This window comes from Primulina eburnea, chromosome 14 (assembly GCF_022965805.1).
Source record: "Primulina eburnea isolate SZY01 chromosome 14, ASM2296580v1, whole genome shotgun sequence".
Taxonomy (NCBI): domain Eukaryota; kingdom Viridiplantae; phylum Streptophyta; class Magnoliopsida; order Lamiales; family Gesneriaceae; genus Primulina; species Primulina eburnea.
The window spans coordinates 18,067,801-18,088,687 of NC_133114.1; the positions used below are offsets into that span (position 1 = coordinate 18,067,801).

The following is a 20,887-nucleotide window of genomic DNA, read 5'->3' on the forward strand; positions in this document are numbered from 1 at the left end:
TAATTGGGTAATATGCATTAAATGACTCCGTATAGTATTTAATGCTGCAATTAATACTAGTATTAGGAACTCTTTAATGGTAACAATTAATATAGCAACGTTAGAAAACATTCTCTACTGGTTTTGTATTGTTATCCCTTTTCTACTGGTTTAGTTTTACTAGAACAGCAGCTACTGATAAGTTATTCTGTTGTTCTGGTCTGCTGGTCTACTGGTTTTAGTTATCATCGCCACAATAAAATTCATGTCTAACAAATGTCTATCATTATCTTGTGATATTTCTACCTTATCAAAAACACAGAAATTACAATTATGTTTCTATATATTAAAGACTCACAACATATTAGATACATTAAAGTCCAATAACCAAAATTTTAACTGATCACTTTAATTAATTTTGGATTAACTTAATTGATACTCACAACACATAATTATTTACATTTAAGCTCATATAAATAAAATTGATTCATTACATAATAGTCATTGATATGATTTTGATAATAGTTGTTATTTAAAATTCATTCTTTAAATCGTTCTGATTATCAATCAACACACATGCTTTTTGGAGAAGATGATATCTAAGATTAAAATTCATCTCACTTATTTGGACACCCTTGAAATTCATAAATTTGAAATCGCTTCTTTCACGTTTTAACTTGTTTATTAACCAATGTCATGGATTTCAAATTCCTATAAAATGGACGAATTTGAAATCTTTACTAGTATCTTTTTTTCAAATCATTCAATTTCTCATTCTCAAGGGCAACAAATTATATCTTGTATTTTTTGTTCTCACATCCAATTACTAATAACTTTATTATCGATTAATATAAATAATTTCCCACTCATTACAGTCTCATATACATGCAGGTTTTAAGTCAGTTTCCACTTTGGTGGCTCCATTAATCCAGCACTCTCTTGATTCTCAAGTTTTCATGGTTGTTTCTGTTGTGTTCCTCCGGGAGACTCCGACAAGGCCAAACCCATCGGTCTCTAAGTCTCTCTATCGTTTTCGACTCAGTTGGTGACCCTTTGACACCACTTCTTGCAGCAGGAACTTCCAAACCTAGTGCCAGAAACAAGATCAAAACGACGTCGAACGACGAAATAAGATTTTTGGTCAACATTGAGATGTATAAAAAGAGGCCATCAAGATTGAGCCTTAATACATAAATGAAGCATATTGAATGTGTCATAATTGTCAATTTTTAAGGCTTCCACTAATTTATTTGATTGAACTATGAGATACAGGACTATTACAAAATGTTTTATCTCGATGATACGCTCACTTATAATTATGTTGTTTCTAGGTGGAATTAGAGATTATATGAGAGGAAAATACTTTAATCAAAGTGTAATACATTTGTCCTATGTGAGAAAAATTGAATATTAGAATGAGTTATAATGAGGTATAAATGACTCATATGTAAAAATGATTTAATTATTTTCGTAAAGCAAGAATATATGGTATTTGTAATAGGGTTCATTGTGCAGTCGTGTCTATGCAAGTCTGGGCCTAAGCGTGACACAAGGTGTGATGAAGTATTGAATTGCGAACATAATTAATATATTGATACGATAGACACATAATGTCATAGCGATTAATTGCACGATTCGCATCAAAACTCTCGTAAATAATTAGTTTTAATGGATTTATTTAGTTTTTTCGTCAATAAAAATCGAAATCAACCCTTCTATTTGAGTGAGGGAATGGATTTAAAACCATGGAAAAATTATCAAATTTAAAAGAGCATAAAACATGAAATATGTGTTAAAATATATATAAGTCAAGAGACCAAGTAAAAAAGGAATAACCTTTGGCCAAAATCGGAGCAGTTCTCCTAATCTTCACATGATTTCTCATCTTCAAAATATTGACCTAATCTTGCCATCCTTTCGCCGGTCAATTCCAACTTACAACTACTTCACCATATATATATTGGAAATTAATTAATTAATTCGTAGATGATTTTTTTTTTAAATATAATTGTTGACTGTTGTGCGAACATTTTTTAAAAATTTTAGTTAGATTGCGTAAAAGGGCATATATTGATCAATTACTTTAATAACACTCTAAATGAAACTTTTTTTGATTAATCAAATTGGAGAAATGGTCACATAGAGCAATCTGGGACATGATTTCAATATTAAAAAAATGTGAATTGTAATTCAAGAATAACCTATCAAAGGCATACTTTATGTTCACTCCTTGCAACAACAATTATAAGACTAAATATTTAATGAACGAACCAATAATGTCGGACGGCAAACTATGTAGTGACTTCTGGTAACTAGATATCGATGTATAATTTAAATATTTTATTGAACAATCGGATTGCGAAATATGTAGTCAATCTACTATAAAATTCATATTTGATTATTAATTTTCTCATATGGTCATCAATACACATAACATATACTTATACAAACTAGATAAGTCAATACTAACATATATACAAAGTATATAGAAGGGAGCAGGTATGCAGGTGCTTCTAATCCAACTTCTATCAAGTTGTCCATTTTGTCTATCCATTTAGTTTCAACCGAAAACATCTTACTTTCCCGGCAGACCCCCAGACGGGGTACAATTGATCGTCTGTTCTCAACATAATTTTAAATTTTACGTAAAAAAATCATGTTTCATATATCCCACCTATACGCGAGATCGCCCCGGTCAAGCACATGAAGTCATGAACTTTCTACAATATTTTCTTCCTAAAATTCCACCAACTCCATCCCATTCTTCCTCCCTCTCAAAATGTGTTTGAACTATATTCTATAAATACTCACCATTTGTACCTAAAAGTTTCATCAAAACCAAGTACGTGTTTCTTCTCTCAATACATCTTACATCACTGCAGCAAATTTGCATCGAATGGCCAAGTCTACTATGATCAACATGTTAATGTTATCTCTCACTCTACTGGTTCTTGCACCTTTTGGCTTCTCCATTAAAACCTCTGGAAGCTATCTTTATCCACAGTTTTACGATCGATCATGCCCACGAGCCCAACAAATCGTTTATTCTATCGTTTCAAGAGCTGTCGCTCGAGAAGCTCGTATGGCTGCTTCGCTTCTTAGACTTCATTTTCATGACTGCTTCGTTAAGGTTTGTCACTCTACTTAACATCACAGCCATGCATGGCTTTTTATTAGATTTTTTCACGGTATATATAGTAAAGTTTTTTATACGCAACTACGTAGTCTGATGCTAAAATATATTTCATTTGACTTGGCAGTTGTTGTCCAAGTAGGAGCAAACCTTGTGATTTATTAAATGCGATATTTTTTTTTATTGATTCTAAGTAGGGGTGCGATGCATCGGTACTTCTGGATAGCAGCGGAAGCATAGTCAGTGAGAAGGGGTCGAATCCTAACAGGAATTCGGCCCGCGGATTTGAAGTAATTGATGAGATTAAATCGGCACTTGAGCAAGAATGTCCCGACACAGTTTCTTGTGCTGATATCATGGCTCTTGCCGCGAGAGATTCCACAGTTCTTGTGAGTACGTACAAAAGCATGAAAAACCAAATGTTCCAAAGTATGATTATACAAATTCATAATCGAATATATATATAATGATGATGATATTTCTTTTTCACAGGCTGGTGGACCAAGGTGGGAGGTCCCATTGGGAAGAAGGGACTCTCTTGGTGCCAGTCTGAGTGGCTCAAATAGCAACATTCCAGCTCCTAACAATACGTTTCAAACCATCCTCACTAAGTTTAAGCTAAAAGGCCTTGATATTGTTGATCTTGTGGCATTATCTGGTAAATTTTATTTGACTTTTTTGTTCCTTGTTTCAATGTATTTGACAACTCTTTTTCTGTTTAATTAGGAAGCCATACCATTGGAAAATCAAGATGTGTCAGCTTCAGGCAAAGGCTTTATAACCAAAGTGGGAACTCACAACCTGACTTCACTTTAGATGAATCCTATGCATCCCAGTTACGTGCCACGTGCCCGCGTTCCGGTGGGGATCAGAATCTATTTTCTTTAGATTTTGTCACCCCAACCAAATTCGACAACACCTACTTCAAGAATTTATTGAGTTTCAAGGGGCTCTTGAATTCTGATCAAGTACTGGTTACCAAGAATCAAGTGTCATTAGAGTTAGTGAAAAATTATGCTGCGGATAACGAGCTTTTCTTGGAACAATTCGCCAAGTCCATGGTGAAGATGGGAAACATTTTTCCACTGACAGGTGCCAGAGGAGAAATCAGGAAGAATTGCAGAAAGATTAATAGCTAAAATGCCGATATTCAGTATGTTTTCAAGAATCAATAAATAAGCATACATCTATTTCTGATTTCTTATGCAAGTATCCTTGATCTTCCTCACTTGGTTGTTTAACTAGATGATATAAACGATTCTGTTTAATTTACGATGTGTGGTGGGATTATACATAAAAGCACGTTGTGTTTATGGTAATGAGAATATTGTTTATGTCATAGCTTTGTGTTTGGAGTCTATTTTTCACTTGAGATAGGTGAGTTTCATTACTATTTGGCGAGCGTGGTCTATACTATTTTACAAGAACACAAAAACACGTGTGAGACAGTTTTATAGGTCAATTTGGTGATAACCTCATGAAATAATAATAATTTTTATAGTCAAAAGTATTATTTTTAATAATAAATATAGACATGATTGACCGGTTTCACAAATAAAAATATCTGAGATTGTATCACAATAAACATAATCTTATAAAAAAAAGTATTGTATATTTAATCGGGCCTTGAATATATATAAAAAAGTATTATAAGTAATATAAATCTAATAATATCAAGTCAAATTCTAAATAAAACATTATATAAATATGTTTATGTAATTACAAATTTTCTAATTTTCCAAATAACTTGAATTATATACTAAGGTTTAATATCATTGAACTCTATGTGAACTCTAATTCAATCTCATCTTGTTCATATCAAGATATTTTTTATATTGAATCGATGGATTTCAAATTTTTTATTTTTTATAATTACGATTAAACAAATATTGGTTAAACTCTCGCTAGAATATCTTATTTTAATATTATATTAAATCAAAGGTAGATTGGTTTTAAATCGCCAAACCCAAACTCAACTTTATCCTAACTTCGTACACCTCAAAAACTTTGTCCAAACTCCCTAATGAGTTTAAAATTAACAAAATACCTTTATATATTATAATGATCGATTTTTCTGAGAGAAATGGTATCAGAGCCTAGATAAAATTATTTCAAACATACAAAATTATTATTATCAAATAATTAAATCTTTGAGGAGGATAATTTTCTCAAATTACATGATCCGAACCCAGGTTCGAGATTAATTCTTTACAGGAACTATTCCAAAAATTTGGAATATTTGCAACAGGAAGATCTAACTAAGGTTAGATATCTAGAAGGAACTTATCAGAATCCTGAGGTAAACTTATGATTCAAAACAACAGGTTCTTAGAAATAGTACCGGATTCCTCTAAACTCTCGGGAGATCTTAGAGAAACTCAAAAGACGGTAAAAAATTATGGCAATATGTTGTATTATGTACCACAAAATGTGGAAATAATCCTTGAAAACCAAGAAGAAATTATTGGAATATTAAATTATATTCGAATAAAATTCAAATACTAGAACAAAGTCCTAGTAAGAGAACTTCAGAAGGAAGGTTACCACCATCCTTTGGAACTGAACCCTTGTTACATCAACAAGAGAAGGCCAAGGTCGTGCAAAACCCTTTGACTGAAGAAGAAAAGATGATCAATCTAATTAAATATGTCTTAGAAAATAAATTAATCTGATGACAACTTTAGAAAAGATTGGTCTAGAGGATCTACAAGAGCTTGCGAATCTTTCGCAAATCTCAAAGTCGTAGATCTGAAGATGAACACGATGGGAGGTGAACAACCTCTATAACCTGCTCATCTTCACAGGAACCACCAAGAGAAAGTGTGGGATCTCAGAATATAAATATGAGAGAATCCCAATCAGGCTTTTACACCGGTGGAGAAGCACACATAGCGGGAACAAGGTCAAAGAAGAATCAAATTCCTTTGCATCAAACACCCTATGGGAAATCTGTTCTAGAACCAATACATCCTTATGAGGTTATGCTTAACCTAGATGTATTAGATTTCAAAAACAGAGAAGTTCTCATAGATGATTGGACATCAGCTATGAGAATCGCAGCAGGAACGCTTGATCTCAACAGAGAATGATTCATTAAACTTTGTAAATGAGTCTTATGAGATCGGTGAAAATTGTTTGGGACATGACTTCGGTAGAAACCAAATAATGGGTCCTAGCCGGAGAATCTCTTAGCGAGATAGCCGGAAAAATGGCTACCCTTTTTAAAGCTCAATTTATAGAGGTAGACTATTTTAACAGTCAACATACATATAAGAAAAAGAAATATATTCAAGCACTATATAGTCTTGAATTACATGATATATGTTTAGTGGATGAATACATTATGTTATTCACTAAATATAGATGAAATTCAGGAGTCTAAGAAGACATAGAAATGCAGCCCTTTTCGCCAAGATGCCAAGTCCCTGGAGAGAAATGTTAATCAGGGAATATGTTCCTGGAAATCCAGATACATTGGCACGGAGAGCATATTCTTTAAAGGAAAATTGACAGAATTGTGCCATTTGGCAGCATTACAAAAGAATTACAAACTTATAAGGGGTATTAATAAACGTACTCCTTGTGTTGTAAGGAAAATGATCTTCCAACGATTATTGGAAGTAAACCAACAAAGCAAAAGAAGAAAAGTTTTAGAACTCATCCTTATGCTAGAAGTGGAAGAAGTTCTTGGAATCCAAGAACAGTTTGATCTAGACAGAAAGCCAGATCTTACAAATCTGGACAAAGAAGTGGACCATCAAGAAGTTGGATATCATCCCAAGCATCGAGTACCTCTCGAAGCACAGGAAAAACACCTACAAAGAAAACTTTTAGAAGAGCTCATACTCGAGTTAATAAAAGTTTTAAAGATTGTAACTGCTAGACATGTGGAGCAAGAGGTCATATCTCAACCAATTGTCCAGAAAATGGAAAAAAAGGTATTAAACGCTTCGATCCAACCCTGGATATTGAAGAAGCATGTTATTACCAAGATCTTATTCAGGTATACCGATTTGAGGAAATTGCCTCAGATGAAAGTATATATGAAGAAGAAGAAGAAGTCTTGAGTCAAGAAGAATCTGATGGAACATAATCGAAATCTGACTGAAGACGGGGTGTTTCGACACGAAACACATGAAGATTTGTCTGGATTCTTTAGCCAGACAACAATATCTCATAATATGGTTCAAAGAATCATGAGAGAAAATCCTAGTCTACAGAGATATCAAGGATTCTCTAGCAGGACATGTACAAAAATTCTTAGGAAGTCTTGGAAATATTAGAGATATATTGTGATAATAAAATCTAATGAAAATGTTATTTCAGATTTTTTAACTAGAGATGGACAGCGGTAATATCGATGCCATCATCAAGATCCAGAGGCATTTGAGGGAACACCTTGAAATGCTTCAAAACGAGTTCAACAAGCTGGTCTTAAACGCAGGAGTTGCGGGAAGACTACAACAAGCCGATAAGAGAATTGTCTCTGATCGAATCACATGATGTTTACAGGCTTATATTGAGTTATGGTCTGTAATGCAAAGGCCTATCCTCCAAGGCATTGAGAAGCCACTAGTTTCCCAAATGGAGAGCTTTCGAGTACAGGACTCTATACCTTAGAGCAGGGGATTCAAATACCCATAGCACAAGTGTTAAGTCGGAATCATCTCTAGATGAGTCGACTGAAACAAAAATTGAGACTCCAGATCCTTATCTCGAGTCTTTAAGTCAACCCTTCACCTCGGGGATTGAAGAGGGAAAGATCAACATTAGGCCTAATACTGAAAAGGGCAAATCTAAGGCTGGTACTAATGAAGCTACAATTTTTGCATTACAGGGTATACCAACAATTGTGGGATAAATTAAAAACAATAGTAGGCATTAACCCCGCTACCAACAGGGTTGATGTTGCAGGAAAATATCCTAGGGTATGGATGAGACCAAATTCATATCCAAAGGAGGTCAAAGCTTGGTATTATTTCGGGGCTCTTGCCTCAGTTTATACCACATCGCCTAGCTTCCCAGAAATTTCAGGATTACCGAAATGGATCCAGGAAGCTGTTCATGAAACTTGGGCCAATAAAGATTATTTGGCCAGAGGAGATATTCTGGAGCTATACTTTTTCAGTACAGTACCAGAAACAGCAGGGAAAGGCTCACACGAAGCTTTTTTCATTTTATCAAGTTAAAGAGGCCAAAGTCAAATGTCCAAAAATTTATCGAAGATCCTCCGTCAGAAGAAACATCCTTTGTTGCTTCAATTATTGAAGACATATTTCTATCAGAAGATCATGGGGTTTATGGGTCTGTCTTACTGAAATGGATAAAGTCAAGATTTCCGTTCAAATTTTATCATAATTCGGTAAAAGGATCATTCCTGTTAAATACTATGACAGGAAAAACCACAAGTTTTGCAAAAGATCTATTCGAAAAGAAAATAAATCTTCTGTGGAATAGCAAGCTTCTAAGGAGTAAAGAAACTCATCGTAAATTCTGTAACATGACACATGTGGGAAGATGGTCAGAGGATACCTGCCCAGAGTTCCCAAATCAGAAGGAGCCAGAATTCGGCAAGGCTTTCAGACCCCGGTCAGATAGAAAGCATCAGGCAGAAACAAGTGGTGAAGGACCACAACCACGTTTTCCTCGTGGACATCAAAAGTTTAAGATTTCTCGACAAAAATAAGTGGACATGTGATCCTAATCACTTTTCTTTGGGGATAAAAAAGCAAAAGATTCCCGAACAAAATTTAGTGGGCATATGACTCACCCACTAAATGACCAATGAAAATTGGACTCGATTACAACTATAAATAGAGTAAGTGGGAACCAATAAAAATACACAAGAACAAAGTCGAAACCTAAAGAAAAATGTATTATACATATTTAAAGGTTTCTAAAAGACGCATCAAGAGATAAGAAAGCAGCTGGAAAATACTAAAGATCTCTACATATTGTTAAAAGAAGAAGGGAACAAGATCTCAGCTGATATAATACAAACTCATATCCACTGGTTATGTCAGGAGATAAATGATCTAGAAAGAGACAAATCATGTAACGTCCTAAAATCAGAAGGTCCACGAGAACCACATGCATGCAAATTACTAAATTTCTTTGATATTTTATAAAATTGTTTTAAAGCCTAAAATACATGTTTCATTCATTATTTTACGTTTGATTTTTATGTATAACTCATGCATGATAGGATTTAATTCATGAAATTTTAAGAATTCACGTATTAGAGTTTTAAGTTGCATTTCACGCTCGAACGAGGAACGGAGACCGGAGAATTTTCAGGAAAATTATTTTTATCACATGATTTAATTTTATAAATTAATATAAGGTGTTTTTAAGAGTATTTTAAAAAATATGATTTGATGGGGTATTTTTACCCACAAGATTTTGTTTTTATAGGTATGCAAATTTTATCGAATCGGGAGACGATTTGACGGTTTGACTAGTATTTTCAAGAACTTTCCAAAACGATATATTTTTCGAGAGTGTATATGGATTTATTGGGTCTACTTTTAAGCCCATTGGACTTAAACATATTTTAAAAATTTAATTAACAAAGATAGTGTCCAATAAATTCCTAATTTACTATTTTATTTAATCCAAAACACTTCTTTAACTACCCATAATCCCCACAGCCGACACCCATCCTTTTCCCATCTAAAAGTCCCTCGGCTACAGTAAATCCCACCATAGAAGTCTCGGCCAAGTTCCACTCTTGAAGGAAAATTTGCCTCCGGCACTCGTTCTTCGTTTTCCCTCGCCACTATATCGTTAAGGCACGCCACCAGGGACGAAGCCACCCCAAAGGCTGGGGTGGGCTCTAGCCCATGCTAGATTTTTGGGCCTACTAAAAAATATGGATCAATTAGCGACAGATTTACTTAAAAATTTTAGCCCATAGCCCAGGGTAAAAAAATAAAAACGGATGGTTTAGCGACGGTTTTACTAAATCCGTCGCTAAAATTACGACGGTTTACTTATAACCGTGGCTATTTAGCGACGGTTTCTATAAACCGTCGCCGATCTAGAATCGGCGACGGTTTACTTAAAACCGTCGCCGATGTAGATCGGCGACGATGTTTGGAAGAGCCGTCGCTAGTAGGCATTCAGCCCAGTCTCGAACTATTTCCTGGCTACGTCCCTGCACGCCACGTACTTTTATTGCTGTATCATATATGCTATATACTTGCCGTAATATGTTTATTTGTTGATGGAATTCTCGATCCAATCTAGAGTATAAAGGATTTTCAGTTTTTTTTTTCATATCATGCATCTTTTTAATGATAACTCACGTTTCAATGATTTCATGTGCAAGGGGCTGTGGCTTTTAGTTGTTTAAGGGTCCTAGGATGAGTCTTGTTAGGATGGTTCATGGCCTGGAGTGGCAGCTAGGTTGCTGGAACTAGAAAAATATAGCCGCACAGAATTGAGGTTCATGTAGGGGCTGTAGGTGTTGGATCTTGTTGTTTAGCATATGGCTGGTCCTGGGTTCTTTGCTACGGTGTGGGGCATGTCTTAGGGTCCTAGGATGAGTCTTGGTGTGGTGGTTCATGAGCTGGTTGGCAGTAAAGAAGGCTGGAACTAAAAAACTACAGCGGCACCGAATTGGGGTGCGTGTAAGGGCTGTAGGTGTTTTGATCTTATGGTTTCTGCTAGGGACTGGGTTGGGGCTCTTGGCTATGATTTAGGCAGTCTCTAAGGGTCCTAGGATGAGCCTAATTAAGGTGGTTTGTGGCTTGGTTGGCTGGAGAAAGCTATGCAACCAGAAACATGAAAGCTGAACAATTTGAGTCTCTTGTAGCTGCTGTCATGGTTCTGATTTTTTGGGGCTTAGTTGCTGGTTCTAAGTTAATAAGGGCTTAACCATGGTCTTAATTTATGTCTAAGGGTCAAGTCTAGGGCCGGGTTCGGGTCTGGTTCGAGTCGGTTTAAGCATGAAGTAGTCAGAAGCATGCTCGGGTCACGGCTAGAGTTGGGCGATGGCTTGCTGGAATTTCCAGGCGATGTTCAGGGTCTTATTTGAGTGTCTAAAGGTTTGGTTTGAGGTTTTTAGGAACTTTTAGATGTTTTTAAGGTATGGTAAGAATTTGAGAAAGTTTTGGTTAAGTTTCGGCCCGATTCGAGTTAAAATCGAGACCTCGATCCAAGTTTTAAAGCAAATCGGTTAGGTTGTAAAATGGGCTCGCCTTTACGTCTATGAATGCTTTTAAATATGTTTTGGGTTATTTTAAGGAGTTTGGTAAGCTTCGGGTCAATTTTAGAGGTCAAAGGATGAAACGGAAATTTTTGGGTTTCCAGGGGCAAAATGATCATTTGGCACCCGGGGTGTGATTTTGGTCCTGGCAGCGCCCTGAGCAAAAAAATATGATATTTTAAATTTTAATGCATCATTTTCACGATCTTTACGCAATTATGATAAATACGTGGCATGCTTGGTTTAAAGGAAAAGTTACGCATATGCATGCTTTTATTAAGTGATGAAAATGATGATATTTTTGAAGGATGTGAATTGATTGTGACTGACGATATATGTATACGATGATATGATTGGAGATATCGTGAGGGAAACGGCCCCAGAGGGAGCCCGTTTATGGGAGAAGACCCCAGAGGGAGCCCGACGATCGTATTCCCATTGACATGATATGAGATATGATGAGCTGAGGCCCGTGCTCAGTGGGCGGGTAATGCTGTCGCTGATGTCCCCTGCCACCGGGTACCACGGTTTTTATAGATGGATCCATCGATAAAACTGATACGATAGAGCTGATACGAAAGTGACAACTAATGAACTGAATTCAAGTAAAAGAATATGTTTAAGTTTATGATGACACGATGAGCTGTCTTGACACGTATATGATAATATGAGATGACATGAGTTGTCACGACATGATTTTATACGACACGTTTACGTTATGCTTTTAAGTTCATGAAAGATGTGTTGAGTATGATATTTTTCATAGCTGTGTGCTATGTATATGTATTTGTTATTAACGGTACAGGTGTGTTGAGTCTTTAGACTCACTAGGCGTGTGTGATGCAGGTGAGCTTGTTATTGAGAGGACTGGAAGTGCTGAACACTGAGTAGACAGACCTGGTGGGGTGACACGGCTCGAGGACCACATGTTTTCCGTGCATTTATGATTTTATGATATTGATATTGAGTAGAGATGAATATTTTCCTGCATTGATGATTTTGAGATTTTTATACATTTATATTTACGTATGATTTTGGACGAGTTTTGTTATTTTAAACTGCACTATTTTTATTGGTAAATAAATATGAATATTTTAAACGTTATTTTGTAATAGTGAGCTTTTAAAAAAAAATTTATTTCCGCACTTTTAAATGGTAGACATTTCAGTTGGTATCAGAGCAAGAGTCCTGTATAGGGTTGTGCCACGGCTAGCTTCTGCCGCTCAGTCTTCAATCCTCAAGTCCGTAAGCTTTTATGATTTAAATTTTTTTAATGCCATCACCTGCATGTTTACATGATATATGCTTTGCAGTACATGTTTATGTGTCATTATGTTTTGAGATTAGATGCTTTAAAATTTTTATGCATGCTTCGACATGAAATGAGAAATTATATGATTTTCATGCATAATGGTTTTGTGGTGGAATTGGACATTGGTAAGAATTTGGTTTTTGGGCATTAGGAAGGATTGGAAATAATTTAACTATATTAATTTTGGTTAGTAAGTACTGATGTTCTACTTGTGGGTCATAAATTAAACTTAAAAATTATGAATGCCTTGGGGACTTGTAGATTTTCTAAGAAATTACTGATGGTTCGTGGTTGCCAGTTGAGTTAATTTTGAGGACTCGACATAAGTAATAATTATTCGAATACTACGATGATTTTTGGAAGTATAAAATTGTAGAAATTATTTAGGATGCATGTTCTACCTAGTGGGATTTAAGGATTGAGTTGCATGGATTGAGAATTTTAAGGAGCTAATTGTAATAACCAATAATTTGAGGACCTAAGTGCAAAAAAAAAATTATAAGGGACGATATTTGAATTTACCGAATTTTGGGATTAAATTATGAGTTTTGAGAATTTTAAGGTTTAATGAGACAAAAAACGAAAATTTTTGGGGACCAGTAATGCAAATATCGAAGAGTTGTAGGGACAAAAATGTAACTTTAAGGGCCTAATTGCCAATCTTAAAATTTTTTGAGGATTAAATTCGAACTTTGAGGAACACTTGGGTTAAATCAATAATTTTTCGAGGTTATGAGAATTGATTTTGAGTTTAATAAACTTGAAATTTCTGAAATTTATGTACGAGAAACATATAAAGTGGGATTAGGAACGACAAGAACTTATGGGTAATTGTTGGATTCTTGAGATTAAGGACAAATCGGATAATATTCGAGGAAAGTAAAAAATTAATTTTGCCATTTTAAGAAATTTGGGGATTTGTTTAGCAGTAAGTGAGAAGCGAATAGTTTAATTGACCGGAATTTTTGATGATTTAGATTTGAAGGTATATTTGAAACCTTGAGATATCTGGGTGATGATGTTATAAGAAATGGTAATCAAGGACATTGTAGGATTAGTCAATCTTGGGCTTAAAAATTTAAGTGTTAGTGAAATAATGATGTGGAAAATTAAGAATTTAAAGTGATGACAATTTAAGGTGAAGTTGATTAGTTAGTTAAGTTATAAGAGTAGACATGAAGTTAACAAAATTTTGGGAACTTAAGTTTGATGTATCATTATTTTTAATCGTATATTAAGAGTTAAAATTATACCTTTGTTGGAATTTAATTTTACTAGAATGTTGGGTGTGATGGATGGATATGATATGTGATAGACGCATGTAAGAGGTGAGGTAGACACCTTGTTTTGAGAAATTTTTAGAAGTCATTAAGAAACTTGGAACTAAGCGGATATGTGTGTTGGAGTTATATTGTATATTACTACTTGGGTTGAGTAAGATTGAATTTCAGGTTTATGAGATAAGTGTTTATTCAAAAAAAAAGGGTAAAATAACAAAAAACAAAAGGGAATTTATTGGTTTCAACATAGGTTGCCAATGAACGAATATTAAGATTTTTATCAAATAAGAAATCTAAAATCGTGATATGGAGATTCTAGAACTCTAAGAGCTATCAGCGAAGTTGATTTATTAGAGTTAGTTTAAGGCTACCATGTGATAACTTACTAAGTTTTATACGCTTAAGCATTAAGAATATGTAAGAATGCGATATTCGTTCCAATGAGGAAATTAATAGTTTAAGCATATAATTGATACTAGAAAGATTTCATTATTTAAGAAAAAGATCGGTATCGTACATTTTGGATTTTATGGATTTACATTACTCGAGGTTAAGGTCTGTAACAATTTAATATTTGGGAGGTACTTGTAAATAATTAAGTTACGTAAGTTTGGTACCGTAAGATAAAGATTCGATTCAAGGATCTTAGGCTAATATTATTATGGGGTTGAGATAAAGTTTAAATTTTGATTGTATTATATCGAGGATAGGAATCGATCAGTAAATTTTGGTACTAAGATTTCTTAGGGTGAATTGCATAAATATAAATGTAATAGATCAATGAACATTACGTGTATAGTATAAGAAAAGTAAGACACGATAAAAATTCGGACTGCCATTTCTAATATTGGGAAGTTTGAGAAAAGTTGAAATTCGAGGTTATAGAAAAATGGAACTAGGTCACCATGGGTCGTTATAAGTTGAAGGTAGAGTTTATCGAGACCGAGGAGACATAAGGACATCTTAAGATTTATTATTTTATCAGAGTAGCGCCGCAGAATCGTAGACTATTGGGATACTAGAACTAAGTCTAAACTTTTTGACTATCAAGGTTAAGAGAATTTCGGGGACGAAATTCAATTTAAGGGGGAAGAGACGTCCCGAAAATCTGAAGGTACATGAGAACCACATGCATGTAAATTACTAAATTTATTTGATATTTTATAAAATTGTTTTAAAGCCTAAAATACATGTTTCATTCATTATTTTATGTTTAATTTTATTCATAATTCATGCATGATAGGATTTAATTAATGAAATTTTAAGAATTCAAGCATTAGAGTTTTAAGTTGCATTTCACGCTCGAATGAGGAACGAAGACGGGAGAATTTTCAGGAAAATTATTTTTATCACACGATTTATTTTTATAAATTAAGATAAGGTGTTTTTAAGAGTATTTTCAAAAATGTGATTTGATGGGGTATTATTACCCACAAGATTTTATTTTTATAGGTACACAAACTTTTATCGAATCGGGAGACGATTTGACGGTTTGACTAGTATTTTATAGAACTTTCCAAAACGATATATTTTTCGAGAGTGTATATGGATTTATTGGGTCTATTTTTAAGCCCTTTGGGCTTAAATATATTTTAAAAATTTAATTAACAAAGATAGTGTCCAATAAATTCCTAATTTACTATTTTATTTAATCCAAAACACCTCTTTACCTACCCATAACCCCCAACAGCCGACACCCATCCTTTTCCCATCTAAAAGTCCCTCGGCTACAGTAAATCCCACCATAGAAGTCTCGGCCAAGTTCCACTCTTGAAGGAAAATTTGCCTCCGGCACTCGTTCTTCGTTTTCCCTTGCCACTATATCGTTAAGGCACGCCACGTACTTTTATTGCTGCATCATATATGCTATATACCTGCTGTAATATGTTTATTTGTTGATGGAATTCTCGATCCAATCTAGAGTATAAAGGATTTTCGGTTTTTGTTTCATATCATGCATCTTTTTAATGATAACTCACGTTTCTATGATTTCTTGTGCAAAGGGCTGTGGCTTTTAGTTGTTTAAGGGTCCTAGGATGAGTCTTGTTAGGATGGTTCATGGCCTGGATTGGCAGCTAGGTTGCTGGAACTAGAAAAATATAGCCGCACAGAATTGAGGTTCATGTAGGGGCTGTAGGTGTTGGATCTTGTTGTTTAGCATATGGCTGGTCCAGGGCTCTTGGCTACGGTGTGGGGCATGTCTTAGGGTCCTAGGATGAGTCTTGGTGTGGTGGTTCATGAGCTGGTTGGCTATAAAGAAGGCTGGAACTAAAAAACTACAGCGGCACCGAATTGGGGTGCCTGTAAGGGCTGTAGGTGTTTGATCTTATGGTTTCGGCTAGGGACTGGGTTGGGGCTCTTGGCTATGATTTAGGCAGTCTCTAAGGATCCTAGGATGCGCCTAATTAAGGTGGTTCGTGGCTTGGTTGGCTGGAGAAAGCTGTGCAACCAGAAACATGAAAGCTGCACAATTTGAGTCTCTTGTAGCAGCTGTCATGGTTCTGATTTTTTGGGGCTTAGGTGCTGGTTCTGAGTTAATAATGTCTTAACCATGGTCTTAAGTTATGTCCAAGGGTCAAGTCTAGGGCCGTGTTCGGGTCTGGTTTCGAGTCGGTTTAAGCATGAAGTAGTCAGAAGCATGCTCGGGTCACGGCTAGAGTTGGGCGATGGCTTGCTGGAATTTCCAGGCGATGTTCAGGGTCTTATTCGAGTGTCTAAAGGTTTGGTTTGAGGTTTTTAGGACCTTTTAGATGTTTTTAAGGTATGGTAAGAATTTGGGAAAGATTTGGTTAAGTTTCGGCCCGATTCGAGTTAAAAACGAGACCCCAGTCCAAGTTTCAAAACGAATCGGTTAGGTTGTAAAATGGGCTCGCCTTTACGTCTATGAATGCTTTTAAATATGTTTTGGGATATTTTAAGGAGTTTGGTAAGCTTCGGGTCAATTTAGAGGTCGAAGGGTGAAACGGAAATTTTTGGGTTTCCTAGGGGCAAAATGATCATTTGGCACCCGGGGTGAGATTTTGGTCCTGGCAGCGCCCTGAGAAAAAATATATGATATTTAAATGTTCATGCATAATTTTCACGATCTTTACGCAATTATTATAAATACGTTGCATGCTTGGTTTAAATGAAAAGTTACGCATATGCATGCTTTTATTAAGTGATGAAAATGATGATATTTTTGAAGGATGTGAATTGGTTGTGACTGACGATATATGTATACGATGATATGATTGGAGATATCGTGAGGTAAAGGCCCCAAAGGGAGCCCGGCGATCGTATTCCCATTGACATGATATGAGATATGATGAGCTGAGGCCCGGGCTCAGTGAGCGGGTAATGCTGTCGCTGATGTCCTCCGCCGCCGGGTACCATGGTTTTTATAGATGGATCCATCGATAGAACTGATACGATAGAGCTGATACGAAAGTGACAACTAATGAACTGAATTCAAGTAGAAGAATATGTTTAAGTTTATGATGACACGATGAGCTGTCTTGACACGTATATGATAATATGAGATGACATGAGTTGTCACGACATGATTTTATACGACACGTTTACGTTATGCTTTTAAGTTCATGAAATATGTGTTGAGTATGATATTTTTCACTGCTGTGTGCTATGTATATGTATTTGTTATTAACGGTACATGTGTGTTGAGTCTTTAGACTCACTAGGCGTGTGTGATGCAGATGAGCTTGTTATTGAGAGGACTGGAAGTGCTGAACACTGAGTAGACAGACCTGGTGGGGTGACACGACTCGAGGACCACATGTTTTCCGTGCATTTATGATTTTTTGATATTGATATTGAGTAGAGATGAATATTTTCCTACGTTGATGATTTTGAGATTTTATACATTTATATTTACGTATGATTTTGGACGAGTTTGGTTATTTGAAACTGCACTATTTTTATTGGTAAATAAATATGATTATTTTAAATGTTATTTTGTAATAGCGAGCTTTTAAAAAAAAAATTATTTCCGCACTTTTAAATGGTAGACATTTCAAATCAAGAAAAGGTGGAGGGACCATTCAACCACCTAACCCACTCAAGAGATAATGCCAAACACAACTGGTTGGCAATAAAGAAAAGCTATGGCAAGAATTGAAGTCCGTAAATCAAAATCCGCAAAGGGCTTCTATAAATAAGAAGGTTGAAGGAAGATGAAGACATCACTCAACCTCTTCGTTTTTTTTCAAAATATTTGTAATATTTTCTCTTTCAAAGTTTATGTGTGCTGTAAGTTCAGCAACGATTAGTATCTAAACAAGTTTATCCTCCTCTACAGGAGGTTACTATGTAATAATAATTTGTTATGTTTCAATTAAAGAACCGAGGCTTTTGCCCCTCTAATTTATGGTTTCAAATTGAGCTTTTTACTATACACTCTGAGGTAGGAAACGAAACAGGTTTGTGTCAATTATTGTTGAAGGAATCTGCTTCAAGAACCATCTATTGCGACTGCATGGTTAGGTTATGAGCAGCAGTCTGTAAAACCCGGTGGATATAATCCTTATGATACTCCGGTCGAAGAGGTAAACAGTTCAATATATTATACGGAAGCATGATGGGTCCTTAAAAAAATCGATTATTTGAATATGGTATACAGGCTGGAAACCTTGCGTAGCTGTATGTCTTAAAGCTATATGCTTTTAAGAACATGCTCGATAGGTATAACAATGTCACGTACCCAAATTTCAAACAAAAAAGGATGTTTTGAAAATTTTAGAAAAAATTAAGGAGTTGAAACAAAGAAATAAAGAGGTGGGGAGTAAGGAGAAAATTGAGAATGATAATGGTGAGAAAAAACAAATTTCCCCTTAAATCAACCATACGAATTAAAGATTTTTAATATTATATAAAATCAACCATACAAATTAAAGCGTAAGTAGACCATCTCGAATTTGTGAGACGGGTCTAACTCTATCGATATTCACAATAAAAAATAATATTCTTAACATAAAAAATAATTTTTTTCATGGATGACTCAAATAAAAGATATGTGTCATAGAACACGACTCATCACACAAGTTTTTGTCCCAATTAAAAGGAAGGAATTCAAGCAATTGTTTCCAGATTTTGTGTTGTATAATAATAACAGGAAAAATGATCAAATCAGTTGTTGCTTGATCTTCCCCTTGCTTGATATTCCCTTGAAGCTACTGAGACCAGGAAACTCAAAACGTAGACAGCCACGCCTTCTCCCCATGCCTACATAAATAATTGGTGTGGTGTGCGTGTTTTATATTCTTGTATGACTTCTTTGTTTATGTGATTGGTGAGATTACTGAGAAGATTTTTTAAAAAATTAATTTTTGACAAATACCGTTTTGTATAGTTAGGAATCCGGAGAGAATTCACAGTAATTTTCGGAATTTTAAGCTGAATGCTCTTGTTAGAGGTCGTCTGCCAGTAAATATTCATTTGATCCTATGATGGGTTGTTGAATTCGGATTTTTATAGTTGAAATATCCGATGCCTTGGTCCATTATTTACTTGATTCTTCTGTTTGATAAAGGGATTGAATCCTCTAAGGGAAAGAATACCTGAAACTTCTTGGACTCGTCGTTCAGGCTACAATGGCTGATGGGGATGATTTTACCTTTATTCGGGTAAGTGTTTCGTGTTTTCATGATATATTTTATCTTCTCGTTGACAAAGTATCGATCTTTGAAAAAATCTGGTACTTCTTGATACAGGCAGTTGGGATGCGCTAACTTTTGTCAAGGAGTGTTTTATTTGGCTTACACATTAGGGTGAATTCTAATATGTTTCCAGTAGACGGGATTATTTTATTTTTTTTCCCACGAGTATCTCTTTTCATTCGAGTGGAACAACTGCCTTGCTTATTCCCTCTTGGCCGTTGCTAAGTTTCAGAGCTTATACACCTTCATCTTGTTTTTCTTCTTTAACTTTCAGTTGTTCTTTCTGTTAAAAATTTAAATATGGTTCACGTGACTAGGTTGAGAAGCCTGTAGATGGTGTTGATGTAGGACTGAGCGTTTGCCGCTTTACCAAAAATTATAGCTAGTGGTAATGGTGCAACTCAAATATTTTAAACCGCACAACAGCTCAAGCAAAACGGTTCGATCGCTCTACCAATCAAAGAAAATTATTACACCCAACAATCTCCCTCCCAATAATTGCACTCCTTGCAATAAATAGGAATCGAAGTTGACTTTTAATGTCATTGATGCATCAACTGAGGAAGTAATGAACGAGCGGCCCAAGTCGGATTTAAAAGAGGTTGCTGGAAGTTCAAGTAAGGAGCTGCTGGAACAGAAAACTCTTGTGAAGAAGCACATGCCCCGAAGAAAGGTTCCTTATGAGATAGGGTATAGCCCACTGGACTGGCTTAAGCTCACAAGAACGCATCCTGACCTCGCAAGTTATGACCATTTTGTGGATTTTTGATTGGTTGTTTGGTGTTGCACGAATTCTGTGATCCTGATTTCCGATGAAATTCAACTGTGCACAAACTTAAAAATTATTTTTGGAACTTCGTTGTTTTGCCATTATGTTTGAAAACAAGAATATTTCAGTATTGATTTTAAGAGTCTGGGTGCTTGATGTTAAGATGTTGTCACCTAAAGTTAGTGGTGATCATTTACTCGTTTGAAGACATAAGAGTTCCATTAAATCTTTATTTTTGATGTTTATCATCTTTCCTCTAAGAAGCACTGTTGGCCATTTTTCCTCGTGTAGTTTTCTTTAAATCACTCGTAACTAACGTGAGTTACCCTAAAGTGCGTTGATAATTGTAGTGCTCTTACCCAAGTCACTACTAAGCAGACTAATAAGCATGGATAATTAAATTTGATAACAACAATTAAACAACGTAAACCAAATAACTGGATCATCTTACAACCCAAACGAAAATAGAACAATAATCTTAGTTTTAATCGTTAATACAATCAAATCGAAATCATAATCATACACGAGAATACGAGAAACCAAATAAAACC

General features: G+C 35.3%; 1 protein-coding gene and 1 long non-coding RNA gene across 2 annotated transcripts; both read left to right on the top strand.

The window, feature by feature from the left end:
• Nucleotides 1-2,791: 2,791 nt before the first annotated feature.
• Nucleotides 2,792-4,458, top strand: LOC140812129 (peroxidase 72-like). The gene is made up of 4 exons (XM_073170336.1): nt 2,792-3,109; nt 3,310-3,501; nt 3,605-3,770; nt 3,839-4,458. Exons 1-4 carry the CDS (start codon nt 2,876-2,878, stop codon nt 4,249-4,251), a joined length of 1,005 nt encoding a protein of 334 aa, XP_073026437.1. The 5' UTR covers nt 2,792-2,875; the 3' UTR covers nt 4,252-4,458.
• A 5,937-nt stretch (nt 4,459-10,395) lies between these two features.
• Nucleotides 10,396-18,321, top strand: LOC140813330 (uncharacterized). The gene is made up of 3 exons (XR_012113894.1): nt 10,396-12,036; nt 17,435-17,662; nt 17,921-18,321. It is a non-coding gene; the product is annotated as an uncharacterized lncRNA (long non-coding RNA).
• The last annotated feature ends 2,566 nt before the right edge of the window (nt 18,322-20,887 follow it).